The 21,181-nt window shown below is 43.8% G+C and overlaps 2 protein-coding genes and 1 long non-coding RNA gene across 7 annotated transcripts in view; 1 reads left to right on the plus strand and 2 right to left on the minus strand.

The window, feature by feature from the left end:
- Positions 1–186: 186 nt before the first annotated feature.
- LOC147152859 (receptor-type tyrosine-protein phosphatase-like N) lies at positions 187–16,179 on the minus strand. 3 transcript variants are annotated; one of them, XM_086034173.1, is made up of 22 exons: positions 15,743–16,162; positions 14,072–14,122; positions 12,442–12,552; positions 12,273–12,369; positions 12,046–12,193; positions 10,807–11,164; positions 9,592–9,735; positions 9,380–9,414; positions 8,267–8,403; positions 8,109–8,173; positions 7,953–8,011; positions 6,802–7,017; positions 6,319–6,576; positions 4,596–4,743; positions 4,444–4,517; positions 3,953–4,030; positions 3,626–3,745; positions 3,240–3,406; positions 1,662–1,715; positions 1,373–1,437; positions 1,204–1,277; positions 187–1,017 (listed from the first exon to the last, which is right to left on the minus strand). In XM_086034173.1, exons 1-22 carry the CDS (start codon positions 15,819–15,821, stop codon positions 946–948), a joined length of 2,610 nt encoding a protein of 869 aa, XP_085890299.1. In that variant the 5' UTR covers positions 15,822–16,162; the 3' UTR covers positions 187–945. The 3 variants fall into 3 exon arrangements, with proteins under 3 accessions (XP_085890299.1, XP_085890219.1, XP_085890383.1); XM_086034093.1 differs by having other exon boundaries at positions 6,319–6,591; positions 15,743–16,024; XM_086034257.1 differs by lacking the exons at positions 187–1,017; positions 1,204–1,277; positions 1,373–1,437; ... (1 more) ...; positions 3,240–3,406; positions 3,626–3,745 and having other exon boundaries at positions 3,953–4,084; positions 4,342–4,517; positions 6,319–6,591; positions 15,743–16,179.
- Positions 16,180–16,659: 480 nt separating this feature from the next.
- Positions 16,660–21,181, minus strand: part of dnpep (aspartyl aminopeptidase) — a 30,499-nt gene continuing 25,977 nt past the window's right edge. For all 3 annotated transcript variants that reach the window (XM_086034455.1, XM_086034539.1, XM_086034379.1), the window contains 10 exons: positions 20,673–20,797; positions 20,360–20,444; positions 20,144–20,251; positions 19,976–20,053; positions 19,664–19,744; positions 18,582–18,742; positions 18,456–18,495; positions 17,679–17,780; positions 17,070–17,237; positions 16,660–16,839 (listed from right to left, as the gene is read on the minus strand). In XM_086034455.1, coding sequence (XP_085890581.1) covers positions 16,789–16,839; positions 17,070–17,237; positions 17,679–17,780; positions 18,456–18,495; positions 18,582–18,742; positions 19,664–19,744; positions 19,976–20,053; positions 20,144–20,251; positions 20,360–20,444; positions 20,673–20,797 — 999 coding nt within the window. In that variant the 3' untranslated portion in view covers positions 16,660–16,788. The remainder of the gene's footprint in view (positions 16,840–17,069; positions 17,238–17,678; positions 17,781–18,455; positions 18,496–18,581; positions 18,743–19,663; positions 19,745–19,975; positions 20,054–20,143; positions 20,252–20,359; positions 20,445–20,672; positions 20,798–21,181) is intronic.
- On the plus strand, positions 18,023–21,061 carry LOC147152861 (uncharacterized). Its single transcript, XR_015087391.1, has 3 exons — positions 18,023–18,141; positions 18,601–18,768; positions 20,665–21,061. It is a non-coding gene; the product is annotated as an uncharacterized LOC147152861 (long non-coding RNA).

Genomic DNA, 21,181 nt, shown 5'->3' on the forward strand with positions numbered 1-21,181 from the left:
TTTTTTTTTAGGTGGTTGAGCTCTACAAACACAAATTCCCTTAAGCTTAAACATGTCATATTTAAGATGTTAAACCCCTCCAAAGTTATCACTCTGCAAACTCACCAATAGCAAAGAATGGCACTTATTGTACATGAAAAATGCCCTTTTGCATTTTGGAAGCACAGACAAAGGCAAACAAACTGATTGCAGCACTTAAACACGAAAATATTTATTTAGAATTTCACAGTTATAAAATATTTTCTCATTGAATAGCATTTCTTTTTTTTTTTCCATTTTCTAGATTGCGTGAGGTATACGACAATACAACCAGTTCAATGGCACACAGAAAGGATTTCTGCAGGTGTCATGGGTGGGGACTTGACTTCCAGCAGGATATCACCAATCACAGACCAGTATCAACCTTCGTAAACTTTACCATAGCAGTAAATTGTATGATGGGGATGCATTTTTCCAAGCTTCTCTGAATCCAACATGCACTTCCAGAGACATAAACATGATGAATGAAACAGCACAATTTACAACAGACCACCACATGAGTACAAGCTGAGAAGAATGTGCTTGAAGCTCCCACAAGAAAACCGTCACAGCATCTTCAGGCTGGATTTGTGCAGGTATAGATGATACTTGAATTTCAACTTACGGCATAATTTCATAATTCCAAAAGGTTTGGGGAGGGGGTTACATGAGTAAGTAGCAGATAACCACATGGTATCTGAAAAGTGTACATGTAGTGTAGCTTTTCCAAGCTTACTCATGCAGATATGTAATAATATGTGGCAAATATGCCACATGTCTAATTATAACATGATTCATGGCTGTGCACCTGTACAAATCCTTCCCGATGGCGACATTTACAGACTGCTTTATTTTTCATGGTGTGACATCACTGTTAACTTTCAAGGCAAAAGTCAGTCAAGAGAGTAAAGGAGGTTAGACAGAGGTTTACTGAGGTAGAGCTTTAAGGATGGCGTTCACCTCCTCAGCCACGGCAGTCAGGGCAAATTCAAACTGGTCCTGAAAACAGGAAATCGGAGCTTGCTGGTGACTTTGAATTATTGCAGCCACTTTGCGCTAATTGTAAAAATATTACTGTAGTAGCATAACATAACAACAGGCAACATCTTCTTACTATGTCCCCTTTATCTATCTGTCTATTGGAGCAGTGGTTATTTGCAAAATGTGTCTTGTACATAAATTCACCTTTGTGCGAACCATCCCAGGCCTCTGGTCACGAATGTGCTCCAGCGTTGCAGCAATGTCGATTTCCTTCACACCTGCAGAACAGCACCACAAAAAAAAAAAAAAAAAAAAAAAAATCTCACTCTTGTCACTTTAGATGAGGACAAGCCTTTTAAAATTCAAAGCTCACCTTTAGCCATGCGATTTAGAACCATGTCGATCAAGATGTAAGTACCAGTCCGACCTGTTCCGTTACTATGTAGACAATGACAAAACAATCAAACCAGCAGTTCACTGCGTATATTTATTCGATTTTTCGGATGTAAAATAGAGTATGTTTCTTGGCTTAATTAGAGGTTGAGAAACACACACCAAAAAATAAAATGTAAATATATAAATAAATCAGACAAAAGTATTTTCCAATAATAATGAGCTACTTTTCCATCACTAAGTAGTCTGAGATGGACATCATATCAAACCTGCAGTGGATGATGATAGGGCACGAGCGTCCTCGGTAGCATTTATTCACCTTCCTGGGGAGTGACAAGTAGGAAAATGTTGTCCACTGTGAAAATATGCAAGGTCGAAGTCAACCAAGGTTTACATTTGAGTGATGGGCCTCTGGCTGCAGCCACATCAGTCCATGATCATTTTTGTGACTATGCAACTGGACTCAGACTACTAGCTGCAAACCACAAGAATGACACAGACAGATATGTTCAACAATAAACCACTGGCATGAAGGGTGTAGTACGGGACATATGTACAGTATGTTTTTTTTCATCACATTGTTGTTGTTTTGTAGTATTCATATCCAGAGCTGGGCACTTGACCCTTTTTTACCAGTCCGTCCTCCGTCTGCGACCTGGGTACCCTTCCGTCCTCGTCTCTTTGTCCTTATTCATAAAAATGATCGTCATCCGACCCCATCCGTCCTCGTCCTTTTAAAGCGCTTCTGTCCTGACATTATGCCCCCCCCCAACCTCACTAGCTGGCTAATTTCCTATGTACATCCACTTAGTAGGCGGCACGGTGGTCGACTGGTTAGCACGTCCGCCTCACAGTTCAGAGGTCACGGGTTCGATCCCGGCTCCGGCCTCCCTGTGTGGAGTTTGCATGTTCTCCCCGTGCCTGCGTGGGTTTTCTCCGGGCACTCCGGTTTCCTCCCACAGTCCAAAAACATGCATGGTAAGTTGATTGGATACTCTAAATTGCCCCTAGGTGTGATTGTGAGTGCGGATGTTTGTCTCTGTGTGCCCTGCGATTGGCTGGCAACCAGTTCAGGGTGTCCCCCGCCTACTGCCCAAAGACAGCTGGGATAGGCTCCAGCACGCCCCGCGACCCTTGTGAGGAGAAGCGGTACAGATAATGGATGGATGGATGGATCCACTTAGTATCGTGAGTGGATTGAATTGTTTACAACTGTTTAACTAAGACCGCTTTTTACCACCGTCTTAATGTGTTGATGAAGATGGTGCTGATGATGATTAAGCGGACCGGAGCAAGTCAGGGGACATAGCGAAAATATTTAAGATAGCGTAATAACATAATACGATGGGGTTTTGTTGCACGTTTTTTATTGCGTTATTCCGCAATAAAAATAATTATTGCAAAATAAGGCAATGTTATTTTAGGAGGAGAACGAGCGTCTTCAGCTTGCGGGTTATAGCTTTCAGTGATTTTTTTTTCCTCAACAATGAAATGGGCGGCCACAAGAGGGCAGACTGTGCCTGTGAGAACAATACTGCAGGGAGGGAATGCATATGAAAAGAGCACTCCCTTGTTGTGCAGGCAGGCAGTCTTGCTTTTTAAAAGAACCCAACACAACACATCAGCCGGGACTTGACCCGGTTAGGGACGATTAGAGGGACGGATGAAAACCTACCTCCGTCCTTGCTTAGTCCGTCCTTTTTAAAAAGGTTCTCGTCCTCCGTCCGACCGTCCAAAAAATGGCAGTGCGTCCGTGACGGACGGACGGAATGCCCAGCTCTGTTCATATCATATCTTTGCCTTGCTGGCTCAATGTCATTCTTTTTTGGCCTTTCTTTGTGTTGTACCTGCGGAAGTCCAGTAGAGGGCGTGTGGAGGTGGGGATCCCATGAGCCGGCCAGCTGAGAAAGTGGAACTGAGTCAGGGTTCGGGTCTCCTGCGTCTGAACATTCTTCAGGTAGAAGCTTCGCACCAGGAAGTCGTTGCACCAGATGTGCTCGGACACCAGGTTCACCTGCAGTAGTAAGGAGTAACCAAGTGCAAATACTTCAGTACATGTTTCAGGTATCTGTAGCTCTTACATTTACTCAAGCAAAGGAGGTATGTCAGTGCTTCTGTCTCTGTTCTTCTACTGAAGACTACTTTTGCAACCCTGGCAGATTGAGAAAGACAGCGATAGAACAATCACGGCATATAGTGTGCGTGACGTCGAGGATGTAAGCGTTGAGCACACCTCATAGATATGGTAGAGCGAGGAGCCTTCATCTGGCCAGTAGCGGTCACATTGCTTCTCTCCCTCCTCCACCAGAGCTGTCATCATGACAATCACCGTGCAGCCGGTCTCCCACACCATCTGCACACCAACAGCACATAGACTTTTGAGATATCTATTTATTTTTCTGACATTTTTTTTTAACCCTGCGTTTGAAAACAGACATCTGTATTTCCTCCCACTTTGCCATAATTGGCTTGTTGCATTTTAGCCTGGCGCAACACTCAACCATATTTTCAGCCATCGATGATGAACTCACCTCAAAGTATGTCAAAGTGTGTCACTGACCTGCCAGAAGTCCGAGATGGTATGGGACAGCGGGCCCTGGGTGGCGATATAGGCCGGCATCCGAGGGTCATGTTCAATCTAAAGCCAGGGAGGGAGAGGACGAGAAGATGGCCAAGTTTCCATGGAAAGCAGCTGCAATGATGATATTGACCACTCACAAAAAGTTCGGTTTATTTGGCTCTCGGGTGACATTTCAGGATACATATACATTTTAGAGGTGACCTTCTGTAAACTTTTGAACGCACATGTCCGACTCTTCAATGTTTCAGTGCTTTTTGCTGCTCTCTAACCGCAAAATTCCCAACAGGTATCTGTGGTGTTCAAAAACTAAACAGTGACCAGTTGGATATGTGCATTCAAACGTTCAGAGAAAGTCAAATTAGGTTAACCTGTAATGGTCGTGTTGAATTTGATGTCCATCCAGCAATTTCGCCTGAAATCCCAAATTTTTTATGAGTAGCGTACTCCTTGTAGCAAAGGTAGAGGCTCACTATGGTGCTGGCGTTGATGTAGTCGGAGCGAGAAGGGTTGACCTCGGGTTTAAGCTTCACCCTGGCATGATCGTCTAGGACAGTCAGCATATGAAGCATTTACGATATGTTGCGTGTAGAGCGGTGCGACAACTGTTGATGTGGGCACTCACAGGGCAGCGAGTGGGGAAAGCGGTTCTTCTTGGTGTTGGGCTCGCTCTGAGCCACAGTAACGCTGCTGGGCTCCGCCTGGTAGGAACACAGAGCCTCCCACTCCTTCAAGAGACGGTCTTTGTTCTTCAGGTGGTCCTCCATGTATGCCTTTTTAAAAATGACAACAGGACAGTTAGTGTCTCTCACGTACAATAGCAATCGCAACAAGTTCGGAATATGAGGCTTCCGGGGAACACTTCAGGATGAATTTCAATCTCGTTTGCCAGCGGTGGACCCGGAGGTCCGTCATCATCATCAGTCGTCATTATCTCAGGCCGCCCCACTCCGTCATTGTTATTGTATTGCGCTTGCTTCATCGCTAAATTCAATTTTGACACCGCTATTTTAGGATCGTAAATATAAAAGTGTTTACAAGGGTAAAAAGCACACCGTTTTACTCATTTAGAAACAGTTTGGACACCGCTACACAACAAATAATCTAAATTATTTTACTATTACTGCTCCTCCTGCTGCTTCTTGTCCCCAAACTGGCCCTCGTCTTTGCTTTTCGGGTTCGTGATGGCTCGCGGGATAAACGAAAATCGCTTCCGTCTGCTCTTATTCTGTCGGTGTTTCAAAGTTACCGTCAATTGTCAGCCCATCAGCGAAAGCGGGAGTCCGTCATTAGCAATGATGGTCCGTGGGCCCATCACTGACGACACGGTTTAGATGCCCACGTCTGAAAATAAATTCACCTGTAAAGTGTATTTTAAAGGGAAATCAACCCAAACATATTTTTTTCAAGAATATGTTCCCAACAGGCCGACTAGTTGAAACACGGCATTCTGACTAATATTGCGTTTGTGGAATGTGAATTAAGCAGCAAATTCCACCCCTTTCTAGCCATCTCAAGGGGCGGCCATTTTGTCACTGAAAATGACATCACAACTGCTCTGGGCTCAGGTAACGACCAATCATGGCTCAGCTTCAGAAAACAGCTCAACCGTGATTGGTCGGTACCTGAGCCCTGAGCAACTTCGATGTCATTTTCAGTCGACAGAAGTGACAAAACGGCCGCCCCCAGAGATGGCTAAAAACAGGTGGATTAACTCTTATTCCACAAACACAATATTTATCGAAATGCCTTGTTTCAACTAATGGGCTTGCATAGAACATATTCTTGAAAAAAATATGTTTGGGTTGACTTCATCTTTAAGCATACCTGTCAACCCAGGGGCGTACTGGATCTTACGAAAGTTGTAATTCACCCGTACACATCTGTATATAATCTTACACATTACACATTATTTTCGAATGGTCGCTGTCGCATGATCGGAAATCATCTTAAGCAGATAGAATCAAGGTCACACGAGAATATCGCGAGGCATGAGAATGAGAATCTCGCGAGACGGAGATGACGCCAGAATGCAAATGGTGGAAGCAACAAAGTACAACTCCATTAAAAAAATGCTGGCATTAAAAAAAAAAAAAAAAAAAAAAAAAATGTAAACATTATAAAATTGACATTGGCCGTACCGATTTGAGACGTACGGCGTACATGTTTGAAAAGGTGTTTCCACCTGTACAAATTATGCCGAAAGCATACAGCTTGACAGGTAGGTTTATGGAATTTTACCCCAAAGCCCAAAATCCCCAAGTTTTTGTCAGTACTGTAGTTACAGATCCATCACTGCTAAGGTGATTACTGGACACAACTTTTGATCTCTAGAAGCAGAAGCGTACCAGAATCATGTGGCCGGTGGAGATGTCCATGTTGGCCTGCGCCGGCTCCTCGCACCATGACGGCGTGCTGCTGTGCGAGCTGGGACTGGGCTGGGCTCCGTCGCTGAACTGGGACGACACGCTGCTCACTCTTGAGTCGGCGCCCCCTACCGCTCCCGGCCCCCTCCCGATACCAGCTGCTCCCCCTCCGCTCGGCCCCCCCACGGCGCCCAGAGCGGCGGCCTCCAGGCGTCCGAAGGCACCTTTGGACGCCATATGCTGGCGACACAGGTCCTGGTGAGCCAATTATGCACGTCTTATGTTGTTAACCTGGTTCTCCACTTTACTCCCTTTGAAACCTTCATTCAGCCAAGGCCACACTGATTTACCATTTTGAAAATCAAAGCTATCCGAATTCACATTGCATCATATGAGATTGTGCTACTCATGTACGAGGCCGAAAACATTATTTTTAAGAACTTTGACACCCATGTGCTACCTCACCTGGTACTCCTGGTGGCTGAAGCTTCCACCCTCAGCCCCGAGGCCCAGCTTCTTGGCCGCCAGTCGCTGGGCGTGGCGACGCAGGCAGGTGACGCTTAGCGCCGCCACCAGGATGCCACCGATGGAAGCCAAAGCCACCAAGGTGGAGGATACCCAGCGAGAGCCAGGCTGGACTCGGGTAGCCACGGGCAACACTTGGCCATCGTTCTTCACTTGCTAAGGAAGAGTACAGAGAAGCATTTAAAAAAAAAAAAGACCATGACCAAGACCAATGATCTCGTTCGCGATCCATCCATCCATTTTCTATACTGCCTGTTGTTTTTGCAGTTTACTGGAGGTTATCTCAGATGACTTCAAGTGAGAGTGGCACAGTACACCTTGGACTGCTCACACTCACATTGCCAAATAGGGGTACATTTGAATCCCCAGTTAGCTGGAGAAAAACAAAAAAAGAACCCAGATCTCTTGACTGTGCAGCCGATATGCTCATTCTTTTCCTGATGTATTCCATTGCCAGCTCACCTCCGTCAAGCATAAAAAGTGTGAGTCCATCGGTAATATTTGTATTGTGTGTTTGTCCCTCATTTAATTATCTAATAAGATTACATTTACACACGGGGGGCAGGAATTCCACTAAGAGGCACACTTAGCAGATAGAAGTGGCTGTAGAAGATTGTGGTTGTTGTTTTAAGGCATGAACGAGGAAGTCAAAATGAACTAATGAGTGATGTGGTTGCACAAGCGTGCACATTATAACTGGGGATGTTGCTGTGTTCAGTATTAACCAATCACATCCAAACTCGGGTTAATCAGAAGTCAGCACACACCTGCCACCATTTAAAGTGCCTCTGATTAAAACGCAATATATTTCAGATGTTCTAGTAGGTTTTTCCTGACATTTTTTTAAATAATTTTATTTCTAGTAGAAGCGGGAAGGTTTTGTGACACAACATTGACTGCTATTTCAAACAGTTCATAATTCCTTCCAGCTTGTCTAGGGCTTCCTATATCATCATTACGAGTCGATATGCGTGAGTATTGATGCTGCGACTCTTTCATTTTGGCCACGGGATGAATAAATATTCTCTCTCTATTTCTCTACCTTCTCTATTGATCTCTTTATCATCAGTGTGTTTGTTTCTTGTTGTCACCTGGCTGTTGCTGTTCTGCAGAACCTTCAGGCTTGTCTCGGGTTTCAGGTTGCTCTTATCTGAAACCGACCAGGTGGAGACTTACAACAACAACGACTTTGTTTTTTTTTTTAATACATGCATATGGCAAACATCCAAAAGTGATGCAATATTAACCTTCTTTCTCCGACAGGTTCTTTTGGTTTGGGTTGGTCTCGTAGGTTATCACTGGACTTAATACACTGGCAAAAGGACACAACAGAGCATTTGTTAGGAAAATCATTCTCAAGTGTGTGTTTATATAAAACATTTGGTTGGTGACAATGTAGTTGTACTCTTCAGCTTTGTTCTTTTCCAATTTGCCAACCACTGCAAAGCGATTATCCTTTTGGACCTCCACTGGTTTGGAGGACTTCATGATTGGCAGACCATCGGCGGCAGCCATTTTGTGCTCCATGAAACCCTCTGTGACCTGATGAATAAAATATAATACTGTCACTTTCACAATTAAATATGTCATGAGAAAAACTGAGATTCTCAAGCTAATTCAAATGAAAATAAATCTTATGAATTTGACACACCGCAGAGAAGATAGTTGTTAACAAGCATGCCAATTTGAATGAATAATAATTTTAAAAAAGGCAAGTATTTTTAAAATGAGGCTTCAAAATTGTGACAAATCAAGCAATCCGCTCCATTCTCAGACACTGTGGGCATGTCCACTGAATGCGCTGAATCCGCTCAACTGTCAATTAAATGTCACTGCCGCAACCTGGAACCGGTTACTTCAACCGTGAACAGCGCCAGTCCACATAATGGCTATTAAGCTAAGGTTCATTAAAAAAAATTAAAAACAAGATAAAATAAATCCCCGCTCCTAGTGCTTCCCCCTTTTTCCCCGTGACATGCATGCACTCACAGCCAACAACAAGGCGCTATAAAGCGGCCAAGCCAATCCTACGCCCTGTGCATAGCTAGCTATCAAGTGGGACCAATGATGCAGTTTCAATTAATTTAATTAAAGAAGTCAGGAATTCCATTTTAATTTAAGAATCTGAAGCTCACCTCTGCTTGTTGCAGAAAAAAATGTAGTTTTAAAAACACAAGAAAAAAACTGAGAAGACTGTATACAGAAATTTAATTTGTAAGGCTGTTTTACAACCTCCGCATTTTGCCGACAAACTGAATTCAAATGGTTAAAAACAAAAAATGGATGACAAGAAATGATTTTAGTTAAAACCTTCATGCAGTCAGAAAAAAAGCCCCTCCAAAAAAACCCCCAAAAAACCCAATTAAAAAACAAACAAACATCCGAATTAGACTATGTCTTCATGTGGCCACAAACAACCTGAAAGGGTATTGAAATCCAACAAAGACTTGAAAGACTTCAAGAAAAATAAAAGTACGGAATGCATGTGTACCATTGTATGAATATGCATCAGGCTCACCTTCTTCCCTGTGCTGACATTTTTTCCATAGTTTTCTGTAAGGTGGACACGTCACAAGATTAGCGATCACTCGTTGTACCGTATGTGCATTCAATCTGTTTCAAAAGAAACACTTGGCAAATGTGAATGCGCGTCAATGTGACCACCCATCGTGTGCACTCTCTGAACAATGGACAGTTTGCATTGAAATGTGAGCGGCGGCATGCTGAGACCTTTCGTTGCTTTGTGGTTGAAGGAGCTCTCCAGCTGCAGCTGCTTAAGCAAAGCTGGCAGTTTCTCTCTCTGCTCAGGGGACAAATCTTGGACATCCAGGCCGTAGTGGTCCAGAAGCTGCGTCAGACGTTGGACAGAGCGTGCTGCAAAACAGTTCGACGTTTATTATGCCAAATATTGCTCTTCATCCTTGACTGCATACTATTCTAGTGCAGGTACAGTTTATACGATTCTAACTCCAGTGGTGGGATGTACTTAAAGGAAGGAAATCAACCCAAACATATTTTTTTCAAGAATATGTTCTATGCAAGCCCACTAGTTGAATCAAGGCATTCTGATCAATATTGCATTTGTGGAATAAGAGTTAATCCACACATTCTTAGCAGCCATTTTGTCACATCTGTCGACTGAAAATGACATCACAAGTGCTCAGGGCTCAGGTGACGACCAAACACGGCTGCCCTGTTTTTTGAAGCTTCTGTCAACAAGTGACAAAATGGCTGCCCCCTGAGATGGCTAAAAAGGGGTGGATTTTGCTGCTTAACTAATATTCCACAAATGCAATATTAAAGCGGAAGTCAACCAAAACATGTTTTTTTCAAGAATATGTTCCCAGTAGGCCCACTAGTTGAAAGAGGGCGTTCTGATAAATGTTGCGTTTGTGGAATAAGTGTTAATCCACTCGTTTTTTCGCCATCTCTGGGGGTGGCCATTTTGTCTTCTGTCGACTGAAAACCAACCACGGCTCAGATTCAGACAACAGGTCAGCCGTGATTAGTCGTTGTGAGCATTTGTGATGTCATTTTCAGTCGACAGAAGACAAAATGGCCGCCTTCAGAGATGGCTAAAAACGAGTGCATTTTGTTGCTTAATTTATATTCCACAAACGCAAAATGAATCAGACTGCCGTGTTTCAACTAGTGGGCTTGCTGGGAACATATTCTTCAAAAAAATATGTTTGGGTTGACTTCCGCTTTAATCAGAATGCATTGTTGCAACTAGTGGGCTTGCATAGAATATATTATTGAAAAAATATGGGTTGACTTTCACTTTAAATAAATGAGCTGAATTAGTACTTTTACAGTGTGTGAGTACTTCTACGACCTCTTTCTAATTTCTTGTGATTCTTTAATTTTCACTCATTCCCAATATGAGCTTTTTGAACCACATCACATTATTTGGACAAAAGGGCTTATCTACTGGACTTTTCTCACCGTCTAATCCTGCCAGAGCGTCATACTTCGGCACCACATTTCTCTGCGGCTGCTTGCTAAGACGTTCAATTTGGGAAACGTAGTCTTGGTCACGGTCCCGCAGGAAGTCAAGCTCTGGGAAGGAGGAGGCTAATGCGAACAATTCTGCAGGTGCCCCCCTGTGGCGGGAAGCAGCCTGGACAGTGGAGGAGGCGGAATAGGAGGATGGAGAGTTGAAGTAATAAGACACCAAGTTCGGGAGAAGTTGCTTGTCTCTGTCCAGAGCCTTTCCTCTGGATCTGGAACGGGGAGGCGAGTAGCGGAGGAATGGAGGGGTTTGATTATCTTCCAGGGAGTTGAGGGATCGTTCAGACTCATCCTGAAAACAACAACAACAACACCAATAATAATAATAATAATAATAATAATAATCACCAAGTTTATTTACTAGGGGTGTGCATCTTTCCACAAAAGACGATTCACTATGGTTTTCGATACGTGGGGTGTGAAATGATTCAAGGACGGTTTGATTTGGAACGATTCGATTCGATTCGACTCAATGGGATTACGATTCTATTCTATATGGTATGACTCACTTTGAGAGGGTATGATGCAATGACTTTTTGTTTGTCATTTTACATACATTTGAATGAACTTGTCAGTACCGTAAATGTGTCATTTCCTACTAAGATAAATGTTTCTATAAAGGACGATTCGATTCGTATCTTGATACATGTCAAAGTGGAACGATTCGGTCTGGTTCGGTTTAATGCACTTGCATCTTTTATTAAGATATGCTGGTTCAAACCGTTTTTCGTTACACCACTATTATTTATGTAACACCTTTAAAAATGTGTTTACAAAGTGATTGGACATGAAAGAAAAGGACACTTAAAACAAAATCAGACACATTTATAAGCATACATATCCAAACAGACACATACAGTACTGTCATCTGGTCTATCTCATAAATTGTCTTCATTGAGGAACCCAAGAAATGCAAGAACCCAACAGACACAATTGATAGCAGGAGGGCTGATGTAAGTTTGCACTAAGTAAGGATGCAGCCTTACTACCTATTTCAAAGGGTGAACGAGTAAGTATTAGCGTTTGAGTACTCGCTGATACTGACTACTGATAATGCCATTATGTCTTGCAATTGTGCTGAAAGTCTGCTTTGTTTTAATTAAGTAATGTTCAAAAACACACAAAACGTTTCTTCAACAACACATTTTGGCACATCTCTTATATTTCTCTAACCTGGTGGTAGATGTACGGCTCCAGCAGGGGCATCTGCCCATGTATGGAAGATGAAGAGGGGTCGAGTGCCAGGTAGTCTACGTACTGTTGTATCATTTGGGGGTCACCTGCCTCCTCAGGTCTCGGAATCCTCCGCTGACTGAGCAGCCTGGAAACACGGGAGTGAAAACATGGATTTCAAAAGTCTCCTTTTGGTCGCTAGGTTGTGCTGGTGTGACAGTTCTTACTGTTTGCGCTGGTGAAGCTGGGAGGAGCTAATTGAGGGAATGTGACTCAACTCTCGCCCGATTGTTGCCTGGGTGATCTCATCCCTCCAGCTCAAGCCTGCTCGGCCGGCACAGGTTTTAAGTGTGATTTCTGCATTTTAGGCAAATGACAGGTGGTGTTGAGACTCACCTTGAGCCATCAGGTCTTTGAGAACCTCCTGGAGCTTATGCAAAGCAGGTACAGACACCAGATACTGGACTGGATCGTGGTGAGGAGCCCAACACTGTCCAAACAGTCCATCTGAATGGGAATACAGTAGATTACAGTATTCCCGGAAGAATTATTCAGAGAAGACTGGAAACGTGTGCTTGCCTCCATGGGAGGTTACTTGGAAGGAGAAAAGTAATTGCAGTTTGGATTATAAATCTTTTGTGACACCAATATGCTCTTGCCCTGCAATTGTTTCTCTTCAATGAGCCGCACCAGTGAGCAAACCCAGAATACAAGTGAGCCGTGTCGTCACGCTCATAAAGTGAGCCCATGGGCACTTTGACGACAATATTAGCCACATCGGACAGCTGAAAACTGACGAATTTGTCTTCTTAAAGTAGAAACACCAAACACATTTTTTTCAAGAATATGTTCCCAGCTGGCCCACTAGTTGAGACACGACATTCTTATTAATATTGCATTTGTGAAATATGAGTTAGGCAGCAAAATCCACGCCTTTTTCGCCATCTCAGGGGGCGGCCATTTTCTGTCAACTGAAAATGACATCACAACTGCTCAGGGCTTAGGTAACGACCAATCACGGCCAGCTTTAGAAAACAGGTCAGCCGTGATTGGTCGTTACCTGAGCCCTGAGCAACTGTGATGTCATTTTCAGTGGACAGAAGTGACAAAATGGCCGCACTCGGAGATGTCTGAAAACGGGTGGATTAACTCTTATTCCACAAACGCAATATTTATCGGAATGCCTTGGTTCAACTAGTGGGCTGGCATAGAACATATTCTTGAAAAAAAATGTTTAAGTTGACTTCCCTTTTAAAAATGTACGAATATTAGCCACAAGCTTAAAATGCAGTAAAAGTAGTCGTAAGACAGTCATTCAAAATCATACTAGAAGTAAAGAAATCCATTGGGGCGTTACTGTGACGGTGCTGCAGTTTGCAGGCGTGTTCTGCCACACTTTCCAACGACTTGACGTCTATACAGCGCATCAACATTCACTGCAGCGGTGAGACTACTCCGTGCGTGTGCGTATGCGTGCGCCGATGACTCATCGCATCTGTGCTCCCTCTATCTCTGATCAAAACAAACGCACACACACAAGGGAGGCACGCAGTTGTCAGGCAGGTGATGTCACTGTCACCATAGTAACCGCTTGCACAGCCTCCAATTGGCGGACAGCAACTGACGGTGGAGACGTGGTTAACGTTGCACTTCCGCCCTCTTTGATTCTCTCGCTCTCTATCTTTGCGAATGCTGTCGTGAATCTCAAAGGCAAAACAATCCGCTTTATAGACATAAACTTGCTTCCGGCCTCCAAACGTATCACACGGCAGTTTTTATTCTGCTTACGGATGATCGTTTCTGTGGAACTTTGTCGTGCTTCACACTCATTAATGGCATCCTCAAGTCCAGTGGGCGCAGAAAGCTTCAACAATGAGGCCATGACAACCACAGGTCCATGCTGGGTTGTAATGACATGTCATTATGTTGGAAGAAAGCCGTAGGCTTGTTTTGGTTTGAGGGATATTGGAGATGGTTGCGACGAGAAAGAAAAACAGCACTTCTGACGGAGGATGTACAAACTCACCGTCGTTGCACAGCTGATCCCTGGGACAAAGCTTCTTCTCGAATAAGCAACCTGTAAACAAGGAACAGACTCTGAATTTAGTCAAGACCAAAAGTAAGGTCACTGCGCATACATAACATATCTAATAGGACAGAACTAGGGTGCATAACTCTGTTGCATATTAACCCTTAGTAAACGTGTGTGTGTGTTCCACTTGACCTTTGCGAATCTTGCGAGGAGGTAAACAGCAGCAGATGTGAGGCCAATCATTCTGTTCTCATTATTCGCACCTGTTTGACTTCATTAAGGCTGCATTAGGATCCTGTGTGTAATGTGTGATGACTTCCCAGGGGGGCGAGGGGGTGGGGGGTGGCCGGCTTTATTACTTGGACTTGGCAAAATGTCATTTTCCTTCCAAGAGAGTCCGGTGATCAGATCACACTGACATGACGACAAGAGCTCCAACAATCGCCGCGACATGTGGACGCTGTTGCTAAACGTACCGGGAGCGATTTCCTTTTTAATCCCTCGCCCACCCACGCATGACATGCAACACCAGCCACCCCACTCACTTGACTCGGCCACACAACAAGAGAAACTACAGGAACCTAAATGAGCCTCCAGAGAAGAATGGCACTGAAATGTGAAATTAAACATGTAGCAAAAACATTTTGAAATGTCACACACTTCAAGTCCCTTGAAATGATCCCCTCAAGGGAGGGAATGGTTTCAGTGGTGTGTGTTAGGAGGTTCAATTTCAACAAAACAGTGGCATGGCCAGAAAGATCCATTGGACTTGTGACTTGCTTGGCAGAAAATTCCGCAAGACTCGACTTGACTTTAACTTAAACTCCATGACTTGGCAAGTCAATCGGTTTACATATGGAAATGTTGGTTTTTTTTATAGTGTGCATCTCGGTTTTGAACGAAAATGTTATTTTTTTGTGTCGTGCATGCCACCAGTCTATTATCGACGGCCACCGGTATGAGCTTGATGAACATGATGAGGGAGAATTAAACCAGGCAAGGTGGTGCTCCTGCTGAGTGGCAGGTGAGGCAACAAGTTGAACTTTGGACTTGAGTGTGAGGCCGGAATCACACTGTGGCTGCGCAGCCTAAAGTGTCGCAAAGACATGGGCGACTATTATTGTTTCTCTTAGAACACACACAATATTGACTCTAATGGACTGCTAAGTGCCTCATTTCCTCCACGATGATCCCTCAACAATGTGTCAGGCCAACTATAGACGAGTAGATGATTGATACCATGAGGCAAACGTCACTGCAACTAGTGGTCAGTGAATAAATTACCTTCGAAAGGTATTCTTTCTTCAAGTACAGAATATGTGCAGGTTACGATGATCGCCAGGTGGATGGAGTTCAAACGTTTGAGAACCAACCACTGTACTAGAACATGCAGTATTATGCTCTCTCGTCTTGTGAATTCAGATGTGCACAAACAAATTATCCAGTCAGCCACCATTTATATAAGTTGGACACTGGACACATTACAGCTGATCATGTAGACTACTTGACCAGTTGGATTTGACCGTTTACATCACCTATGAGACTCAAAAGACAAGATGTTCGATACAATAAGTGCATAATATGATGTAGGGAGTAAACATACGCTGTTGAATGAGCTAGTTACTTGGGGGTGTTTGAAGGTGTGTGCGAAGGATCTCCTCTTACCGTGTCGGGCGGCCGAGCTGAAGCGACAGGGGGCGGTGAGGAGGAGGCACACGGCCACCCATAGCCGACAACACTTCATGGTTCAGCCGAGATTCACTGGGGGGAGGAAGGGGAGTGAGCCGCTGCCGCCGTTGCCGTCTAGCAGCTGTCCATCGTCGAGAAGATGCTAGAGGCTTGCAGCTCGCCAGCCACCTCGCCTGTCTCTTCTACTGCTGGGATGGAGGCAAGAGGGAGCGACGTGTGCGGTGCATCACCAACAGGGGGCGCCAAACAACACGACACACACGCACGTGAAAAACACGTCGTGGCTTTTTTGATTGGGGCTCCTAACAAGCTATCATAGCCTTAAAGCAGCACACAGGAAATCGACCTTAATGCTAATTATAACAAAGTAAACGTGAAGAAGTAAATATTCAAATCAAACTAAGACCTGTGGCTCGCTTTTCCATTGTGTATTTTTTATCCAAGACTAAAACTGAATAGTGAAAAATCTGACATTTTTGCATTACATTGAAAAAAAAAAAAAAGACTGATTACCGCATATGCTATTTTTGATACACTTGCAAAGTATGTTCGTTTCTCATTCAGCGGTCAACTTCAAGGAAGACCTCATATGAATGCATTATTTTGTAAGGGTAAAAAAAAAAAAATCTTGTCCCCATATCTGTCAATCACAGGTCTGACAACTAGGGCCTTGTTCACACTGCAGACAAATCTTATTCCTTGATTATGTATAAATATGTGCAGTGAAAAGAGGACTAACACAGCTATAGTAAAATAGTGAAACAAGACTACAACTGTCTAACCAAATGTGCCAAGTTTTATTTCAATAGAGCCATTTGACATTTCAAGCATATTATGTCTCAAGTGTCTCAAAGATGTGGTGTCCAAAAGAGTAGAAACAGCTTCTAAAGTACTTCAGTTTTTCAATGTCCTTTATTTCAACTATAATTACAGGTGTGTGCAGCAAGAGATGACTCTTTTGTACCAATAATTATGGTCTGTATTAACTCCACCTCATGTTGGTTATTTCCATCCTCCTAGTTTTAATCGACCACCACCGTACTCCTCACACGGGGAAACAACTCAAAGAAAGCCTGCAGAAAGACAGATACATAAGATATGCAGGCAGTGTCACACACATACAGTATATCTTGAGGCGTGAAAAAAAAACCATGAAAAAAACGTGAGAAGCCGCGACAAAAAGCGTCAAGTTTGTCAACAATAAAAAATGTCAGCTTTCTGCAATATTCTCTATACAACACAATTGACATTTTGAAGCATTATGTTAAGTAGTATTCTGATTTGGGGGGGGGGGGGTTATTACCTTAAAGAGAGTGGTGCTTTGCAATATGCTGGAGGTACAGCACATCTCTCGGATTGAGTGCATGGCCAGCTGGGGAGCGCCGATGTCCACTACGGGCACGCCGAGCCGAGCGGCCAGGATGGGGCCGATGGTGGAGCCGCATGCGCTGTCGTTACGGACCAGCACATCCTGCACGAAGAGGAGCCGGAGTTTACACTGGTCATTGAATTTTAGGTTGGCGATGTACGCCCTACGGTACAGGAAATTTCACTATGACGTCACGCATTCACTACAGCCCTTTTCGGGGTGAAGATAGCAGCACAACCCCAACAACTTTTTGTCATGGTTTCAGTTGAGGTCAGTGTTACTCAATCCATTTTCTTCCACCTGAAAGTATTCCTCACTTGTTGTTTCCAAACATTATGGACTACACTGGTAGCCATATATTAACATTTGATCAAGGACTGACAGCTTTGTGAAACTGCTAATAAAAGTAAAATATTCCTGGGCTGACAGCTCTAGAGGACTAAAGAAGGACCAAGCGTGTAGCACGTCAGTTCTGTTGATGCGTTTTTCTTTCTATGCAGCTGCAGAGCTGCCACAATTTAGCCACGACAGCGTCGACGGTACCTGGAGAGGAACGCCGGACTGGCTGGCGACCTCTCGGACAACAGCGGCAGTCACGGCAGTGGTGGCGTAGCGTTGGTTGCTGTTGAACTTGACCACTGGACCCTGAAACGGCAAAAGCACAAATACAGGTCCAACACAGAAACCAGGTCAATTTCCTTGCAAATCACTTATTTCAAATTTCTCCATTGTGGGATAATTAAAAGGTTATCTTTTCTTGAAGTGGTGTCTTTGTTACGACTGGTAGTTTACGTGATGCATCAGTTGCTCTGCAGTTGCTATGGTCCTTTTATGCTTTGTCCTTTATGATGTCATATAGGCCTTAAGTCTTAACAGTTTAAAACTGAGTTGGACCAGTGCTTCTCTAATAGTGGGTCGGGCCCCCCTGGGGGGGCGCGTGTGACCCTGGGGAACTTAAAATCTATTCTTTTATAGACTAATAAACAATGTTAATAAGGTTATTCTTGTAAGTTGAACTATATCTCTTACTATTTGTTTTCTTTATGTTAACAAGGATACGATGTTATGCAGAGGTGTACCTATAACGATTTTATAGACAAATGCTATTATTTATAGTTGCGGCGGAGAGTGGGTGGTGGGGTGGGGGCGCAAATTGTTTTTTTCTTGCTTGCTGGCATTTTTAGCTGTGTTTTTTGTGGGGGGGTACTGGCAATTCAATTCAATTCAATTCAATGGGGGGACTGATAAATACAAAATCAAGTTACAAATGTAATTCAAATCAATGCGTTTGAGTCATGCATCTCAATTGGCTTGTCTTACCTTGTGAAAAGAAGGCCGATGGTTCTCCTCATGCTTCTCCCTGAGAAGATAAGACGTTCAATTCATTTAACCCGTTTTGAATTCAGTGTATGAGTTCCAGGTTTTGTGGTCTTTTGTGATACTGACTGGTAGTTTGGGTGCACAGCATGCGCCATGTCAGCACTAATCATGAAGGACAGTGGCGCCGCCTGCTGGAATGCGGTGGGATTGGAGGAGGAGGACGCGAGGCGGCTGAGGATGAGCTCCGTGAGGTTGGACTGTGCCCCCTGAGCACTCCCGGAGCCTACCTACGCAGCACAGTCAGGAGTCACAGGTTATTTTTACATGACTACTCACCATTGAGATTACAAAATTCTGTCAATGTTCCAAGACGGAAAACTTCCATGGGAATAAAATAGGGATTTTGAATTGCAGGTTCACTCTTAATTGGGAACGTTAAATAGAGTGGAAGGAAATGAGCATCATGCTGACTTCCATGTACAGTATCGTTTTAGGGAGGTGATGGGATGATGGAGTCAATGTGGGAACATGTACACATGATAATAGGGATGTCCAAATGTCATGATACGATAATAGCGCGATATGAACCTCACGATACGATAATTATGAGGATATTGTGGGGAGGTTGGCGACATAAAAAGCTCACAATACTGTATAAAAGCTCATGTTTTATTTGTAAACAATTCAACCCACTCACGATACTCCCAGCCGATAAGTGGATGTGCATAGGAAATAAGACAGCTAATGAGCTTGAAATAATTTCATGCACAGATGCTTTTTAAATTTTCTTTTCTTTATTTATTTATTTTTTGGGGGGGTGGTGGCGGGGGGTGGATTGGCGGAATGTAAGGACGGAAGCGCTTTAAAAGGATGAGGACGGACCGGGTCGCAGGACGATAATTTTTATGAATTAGGAGGGAGGGACGAGGACGGAAGGGTACACCCATGTCGCAGATGGAGGACGGCAAAAAAGGGTCAAGTGCCCAGCTTTAAACTGCACTAATAAACTAACCACTGGAACTGCACAAATGGGAAAACAACTTGGGCTTTTAAACAAATGTGTTGCTTTTAATATCGCAACATAACAACGACGATATATCGTAGCAATTTTAATATCGCAATATCACGATATTGTCAATATGACAGCCCTACGTGACAATGATAAGAACAGTCCAATGGAGAGGAAGATGAGTCACAGCATGACTAACCTCTTCATTGTCGAAGAGCGTCACCATGCGGATGTTGGGATCTTGGCTCAGCGATTCCCCCAAGCATGAGTCAATCAGCCCCTGACAAGTTGCAAACAAGTGAACAGCATCATAATATTATCAATTATAATGACACACTACAACATAGGTATGGACAATACGGCCCTAAAAAAAATCCTCTTCCCCTTTCAATAAAATCACAAATTGACATACTTCAAAGATTTAGACAACAGTTTGGGATTTTTCTTCCTTCTGGAAAATGCTTTATCTTATCCTGAATGCAGCCCCCCTCAACATTAACTGTACACAGACCTTCAGGGCACAGTAGCAGCTGTGGAGGTTGTCCAGGCGAGGAGAGTAGATGAACTCTTCATACACGCCTCCCAACGCCTGCACACGTAGGACAAATGGAGAAAATGTGACATAACACCTCACAAGTAACAGGCAATTACTGTGGAGGTGGCCGAAAGACACGCTCACCCCCGGCTGAGTGTCAGCCAGACAAAGCTCAAAGTCGAGCAGGGCTTCCGGCTCAACTTGCAGCTCCGAACACAAAAGCTTCACCAGTGCTGGGTGATGCTTGTCTGCCTGAAGGGGACACCGCACACAATTAGGTCCAAGTTTATAATTATTAGCTTCTGGTGATGTCAGAATATGACAAGTTTGCTCAATATGACGTTTCGGCGCCATCGTCACCGTGCTGGCAGGGCCGACGCCGTCGACTGATGATGAACTGCCCGTCTCCAGCTCTTCTTGGATGGCGGTGGCCAAAATGGGCACACTGAAAGGAAAAAAAAATGGTGTCAGCAAAACTCCTCCCTGTATAGTTCTGCGAGAAAAAAAATATAGTTTAGGTAACTATTACGTTTGTTGTGTTATAATAAGACTAGGAATAAGCAGCAATGGATGCATGGATGGATGTCGCGAGTGTCAATAAAATAGCGCGAGAGGTGGCAAGAGACTTTTGCTCAGTACTGTACAATTATGGACATCTCTCCAAGGTACTGACAGGTGGTCCTCCTTGTTGGGGCCGAAGGAGTCGTTGATGTTCCTCTGCAGGTGGATGGCCAGATGAGGGATCCTGAGCAGAGGTCTTGGCACGTGCACCAGCCGGTGGAGCAGTCTGCCATCTCTCTGCAAGATGATACACGTAATTGAAGCAACGTCTCGCTTGTCTGTCCATGCGCAGTGTGAGATTTTACTCGGGTTGCAAAAATCTGGGAATTTTCAAATTTGAAGCTTTTTATCAGAATTCATGAGAATTAACAGGATATGACTTTTTATCACTACAAGCTATCTGTCAACTTTTTTTTTCTGTGGGACAAAATGTAGTTACGAATGAGCTTAAGTCACACCGTTGCTCTTGTGAAGTAGGGAAAAAAAGGAGCGTTTAATAAACTCAACAGGAGACTCTGCCCTTGTTTTAGTGGTTTATTGATTTGTGTTTTATTGTTTTATGTTTTTTATTTATGTACAGTGCATGTTTCAACTGTGATATCTTTTTTATAACAGTGAAGT

The sequence above is a fragment of the Filicampus tigris genome, chromosome 1 (assembly GCF_054856515.1).
Source record: "Filicampus tigris isolate MCC_2025a chromosome 1, RoL_Ftig_1.0, whole genome shotgun sequence".
Taxonomy (NCBI): Eukaryota; Metazoa; Chordata; class Actinopteri; order Syngnathiformes; family Syngnathidae; genus Filicampus; species Filicampus tigris.